This window comes from Xyrauchen texanus, chromosome 19 (genome assembly GCF_025860055.1).
Source record: "Xyrauchen texanus isolate HMW12.3.18 chromosome 19, RBS_HiC_50CHRs, whole genome shotgun sequence".
In the NCBI taxonomy this organism is placed as follows: domain Eukaryota; kingdom Metazoa; phylum Chordata; class Actinopteri; order Cypriniformes; family Catostomidae; genus Xyrauchen; species Xyrauchen texanus.
The window spans coordinates 33,659,013-33,664,396 of record NC_068294.1 but is presented as its reverse complement, the minus strand read 5'-3'; the positions used below and the strand labels follow the sequence as shown (position 1 = coordinate 33,664,396).

At 40.1% G+C, this 5,384-nt stretch overlaps 1 protein-coding gene across 1 annotated transcript in view; it reads right to left on the bottom strand.

The window, feature by feature from the left end:
* Positions 1–1,737: 1,737 nt before the first annotated feature.
* pde6a (phosphodiesterase 6A, cGMP-specific, rod, alpha) overlaps positions 1,738–5,384 on the bottom strand; it is a 17,828-nt gene continuing 14,181 nt past the window's right edge. Inside the window, exon 19 of the mRNA XM_052149755.1 lies at positions 1,738–1,878. Within this exon, the coding sequence (XP_052005715.1) occupies positions 1,738–1,878 (141 nt within the window). The remainder of the gene's footprint in view (positions 1,879–5,384) is intronic.

Here is a 5,384-nt window from a genome sequence, read left to right as displayed (position 1 = left end):
TGTTAGGAGCCTAGTTTGCAGTGTATCTAACTGCTTATTCAAAATAGCAGCTTGACTCTAGTTTAGCTACTTTAAGGGCGATTTCAGACCTGTTTGCTTGGTTCCAAAACGGGGACTAAATTGTTAAAAACTTGCATTTTCTTCTTGGTGCGGTTTGATTTCACAAGGCAACATTTCAAAATGAATTAAAACAATAAAAGTGACATGTGAGCAAACGGTCCCATTATTGGTCACCGTATTTGGTCGCTGTTCCAGGATTAAGCTCGTCCATTGATATACTGGTTAAAATGATATGCCTGAAAAAATTTGCCAGTTAGAGGTTGTGCTCCAAATACAAATTATCTGCCACTCGGATGGATATGAGTGGTACATTTTCCATTAGTTGCTTTTGCATTATTTCTCCATTGAAATGTGCCTGTTCTCACAGATCTCCCTCTCTTGTGTGTACACACGCCACACACACACACACACACACACACACACACACACACACACACACACACACACACACACACACACACACACACACACACACACACACACGTTGGTCTACCTATCATTATGAGGACTTTCCATAGACAAAATGGTTTTTATACTGTACAAACTGTAAATTCTATCCCCTAATCCTAACACAACCCCTAAACCTAACCCTCACAAAAAACTTTCTGCATTTTTACATTTTCAATAAAACATTGTTTAATAAGTTTAAACGATTTAAATTATGGGGACACTAGAAATGTCCTCATAAACAACATTTATAGCGTAATACCCTTGTAATTACCAGTTTGTAACCTAAAAAATTGTCCTCCTGAACCACATAAACATGCCCAAACACACACACACACACACACACACACACACACACACACACACACACACACACACACACACACACACACACACACACACACACACACACACACATAAACAATGTATTGAAAAAAATGTATTTGTCAAAAAGTGGCTAACGCCATCCTTCACGTGTTCTGCTGCTATCCAAAAGAGAGAACATTCATAATAAAATAGCCTCAGTAATTATAAAACAGCTCCTATTTTAAACATGCAATTATGTCTTATATAATTGCCAAAAGGCTATATCAACATTTTGATGATGAATTACAGAGAAGTGCTGACCTACAGATGTCTTCTCCAAAGATCCCTCAGTTATGTTCATGGTTTTTATAGGGATATTGTTTGGTTCGTTGGTCCATTTGGTCAGTTTGCATTCTCACCACAAGCAAAATGAGTTCGAGTTTGCAATTGGTTTGAGGCAACTCAGACCAGATCGATTGTTTTGGTGCGGATCCAAGTGTGATTGCATGTTCATTTTACCTAAACGAACCGAACCAAGGGAGAAAAACGGCAGGATCCGAAGCAAACGCTCCAAACGAGCCAGATGTGAAAAGGGAAGCTACAGTTTAAAAGTAGCACTGAACAGGCCTATAGATACACCTATTGAGGCACTTATCGAACAACGAAACCCAGCGAACACCGAACGTTCCCCTAATGGTAGTGAATCACTCCCATTTGGTTGGTTTTTGGGAACCAATTCCCATAGGTTCTGTTTTTTTAGAAAAATAACCAAAAATTCTTAGCTGGGGACTCCTCTGGTTGTAATGCCAACCAGAGTATACGCCTGTTCCTTAATTGGAACACAGATTTTTGGCTTCATTGAGAATATTGCCACAATTAGGAATGGGTCGCTATTCTTAACGTTTTAGATTGGGAAATATGTCTCTATGCAGTGTCAATGTCTTTCTTTTTCTTGTTTGTCTCTCGGAAACAGCTGTTGTTGGAGGTGGACCAGAACACCAGCTTACTTTGCTGGTAAGCTCTGGGGGGTGGGGGAGGGGCTGTGGATTCAACAATCATTTCATCCTGCCCAGAGGATGTCAGCCATCGCAACGTAATTAATGTGTCTTTGCTCATCTGTTAATGTACATCCACTGACCTTAAACCTCTTGGTGTTCTCCCTTCAATGTTGGCCAGAGAGGTTAGGGGGCCTGGACAGTGGAAGAATGAGATGGGATGAGAAAAGAAAAGAGAGGAACGTGTGATGAGGCAAAATATTGATGCTAATAATTGGAAGAAATCTGATTGCTTCAGATAAGGATTAGTCATAAACTGTACTGCAGACCTACACTGCAGATACTCCCATTGAAACAAAGCAGATCTACATTTCAGATACTCGCATTGAAACAAAGCTTTGTCCAGCAGAACTCTCCATGACCTGCGCTATGAGATGGGAACTTTTGTATTTATACAAAGATTATAAATCACATGACCCTGAGAAATCCCCAACCTTGTACAATCCGTAAAAAACAAGCTAGCACAAGCATGCAAAATGGTTGTTCTGGTTTGTGTGTTTAATAAAAAAGCCAGGCTAAGGAGACAGAATACAAGGAAGTAGGAGTTTCCCTCCTGAAGGAAGTGTGCGACTCAATCTGGCCGAGACAGGTCTATGACAGCACATTCCCTCACAGAAGGAAGTGAATTCTGATTCATCTGCAGAGGAGGAAGTTCACCAGGTTTAGGCAAGATCACGCCTGCAAAACAGAAGGCTGTCTTAAACTTTATATCATGTTCCGTTATTAGTTCTGTGTGTACTTCGTGTCTGTTTTTACAGAGCATGAAGCAGACGTCTTTAGGCAGGTTATTTGACCTGTAGTCACTGTGATAGACAATTAGGCCAATCCCTTTTCAAGAACTGTAAAAACACAGTTAATCTTTGTTGTGATTGAATTCTTATCAAATGACTACACTTTCTTAGAAATTATAAAACAAGTATAAAATAGATTTTGAAAGAGGGGAAAGGTTACAAAGCATGTGTGCCAATAAGAATAACCAACACAGTGAGTTTACAAAATCTTTCAAGAAGTTTGTAGTGTGCCAAATATCTACATAGATTTGATATTAGATATAGATTTTAAAGATTTATTTGCATTGGTAAATTAGGAATTGACCAAGAGAAGGTATCTACCTTTTGGAAAAGCCTTTGCACCAAGAGTAAGGTTTTAGAACAGAGTTTGGATAACTCAAATTATCCATTTTGTCTTTTCCTAACAGACTGAACCGTGTAACTCTCCCTTTCCATTCTCTTACACTTTTTTGTTATTTGAATTAATACTGGGGTGACTGACATGGCATCATTGTTTGTTTATTGTTCTTCTGAGGGGATCCAAGGACAGCATTGATTTGGCCAAGTCCTGTAATATTCAAGGCTGTGAAGTTCTCTAGTTTTCTGCTGCCCTCCACACCATGCATCCTCTGTGTCTTGGAATGTTTGCATTAATTATCTTAAGTTATCTATCTGCATCTAACGCTGCATACATTACAGCAAAGTAGAGCACATGACATGATTCCAAGATTCTGCTCAATTTCTAAGCTTTTATCTGGACATGATTATTCACTAATGTTTTAATGCTTTCTGGATAAATACCTCCAAGAATGTCTGATTAAGAAATCATTTCAAACGGAAGTCCAGAGCTAAATGACACCTGTGAAGGTATTGACAGGAAATCTGGATTGTTTGAAACTCTGTTAACCTCTGAGCTCCATTCCAGATGAGTGATTGAGTGTTGCGCAGTAACTGCACTGGCATTTTTTATGGCGGCACCAAATCACAACTGTCAAATTCTCTCAGTTCAGAAAGCATCAAATAGAGGTTTAAGTAAGTGCTTGTGTTTTTTTGGTGGCTTTTTGTTCATTTAGTAATCCGCCCTGGCTGAGGCATGCCAAAGGTCAGCCGGCATGATCTTACAGCACAAGAAAAAGGCATCTGTCAGCAACCCAAGCTCAACACACTGTCATTACTCAAGGACAACTGCCACAAGTAGAAGGTTAGTTCCACATGAATGGCCCAACATTCCAGGGGTGTCGCTCCATATCCAAGAGTCAGCTGCTTGCCCAGGGTGACCTCCAAGCACCATTTACTGAGTGCCACCCGCTCCCTGGATCACATGCGGCAGTGCTGTTTCTATGCTGGTTAGAATCAAGATCTCTCATTGGAACAACCCTCTCCTTTCCTGAAGTGGCTCCTCCATTTCTCCCCAGGGAAAAGCACTGAGAGGGATTGTTGTTTAGGTCAATGGAGGAGCAGCCCACAGATCAATGACTGTGCTTGGTCACATGGGGAGGGGGAGACCGGCTGAGGTGATAAGCTTCCATCTAATTACAAGGCAAGGCTTTTTCAAGGTCATTTAGACACTTATTCAGCACACCTCTTAAGGAATCAGGATGTATTTTGATGCAGTGAAGCAGGTGCTTTATCAGAGAGCTGAGGCAAGCTACACAAATACATGGGAATAAAAACTTGGAGCATGGCATGTGAGAACTACATTTTTACTCTTTCTCACCATTGCAATGCAAAGGTGCATTGGGTGGTTGCCAGGGCATTGCGATGCAGTTGTGATAGTCTATACTGTATGATATTCTTGTCCACAGATATGGAGCCTGATCTCCTGAAAATAATTAGACTGTGTCGACATTTTTGCTAACATGCATCACAGCAGTGCTATGGTGAAATATCCAATAAGTAGCACTAAAAGAGATTAAAATGTTCTCTAAAACAGATTATCTATCATGTTTGTAATCAACAAAACCTTCCTTCCTTCCTACCCTAAACCTTAAACTGAAACCTAACCAACCAATAGTGCCATAAAAAGCAAATGTGAGATGAAAAACACAATTGCTAAAGCAACCACATAATATTATGTTTCTTCTATGACACATTTGACAAATGTGTCATGTTTTTCAGGACTTCCACCCTGGTCCTTTGGTTTGCAAGTGCAACACTATAACATTTGAGCTACTGCACAATTGTATTATACACAAAAAAAAGCTTGTTAATATAGTTGGGTTTGTAATGAAACATTCAAATGTATGGACTTACAATTCATAGTCTATAGTAAAAGTGTTTTGATGTCATTAGATAGTGTGTGAGGAACAGGGAGAAAGGCACATGTATGTATCTGAATGAGCAAAATGAGCAATAGTAATAGTGATGCTAGTGTTTTCTTATAGGTTTAGATCTTTGTGAAATTTAAAATTTTCTGTGGACATTATCTCCCAGCCCCAGGTGTACGTTTCCTACTAACCATGTGACGAACCAGAACCAGACACCAGCTTCCTGGGATATTTGGACAGTTGGAGCGGTGGAATTCAAAACAAGAGCGTGTCATTCTCTCAGTGAAGCAGCGTGGCCTCACCTTCTCAGCCACTCCCCCTTTGACGCCGCACCATCACTTTTGCTTGTTATCATAACAGCATGTAAAGATTAAATCAAACATTGTTTGTTTAGAATATACACATGAGTGGTGGAGTGGAAAACAGTCTTCATATGATCTTTAAACTTTTGCAGGTGTAACAGGCCGTACTGGTGTCGG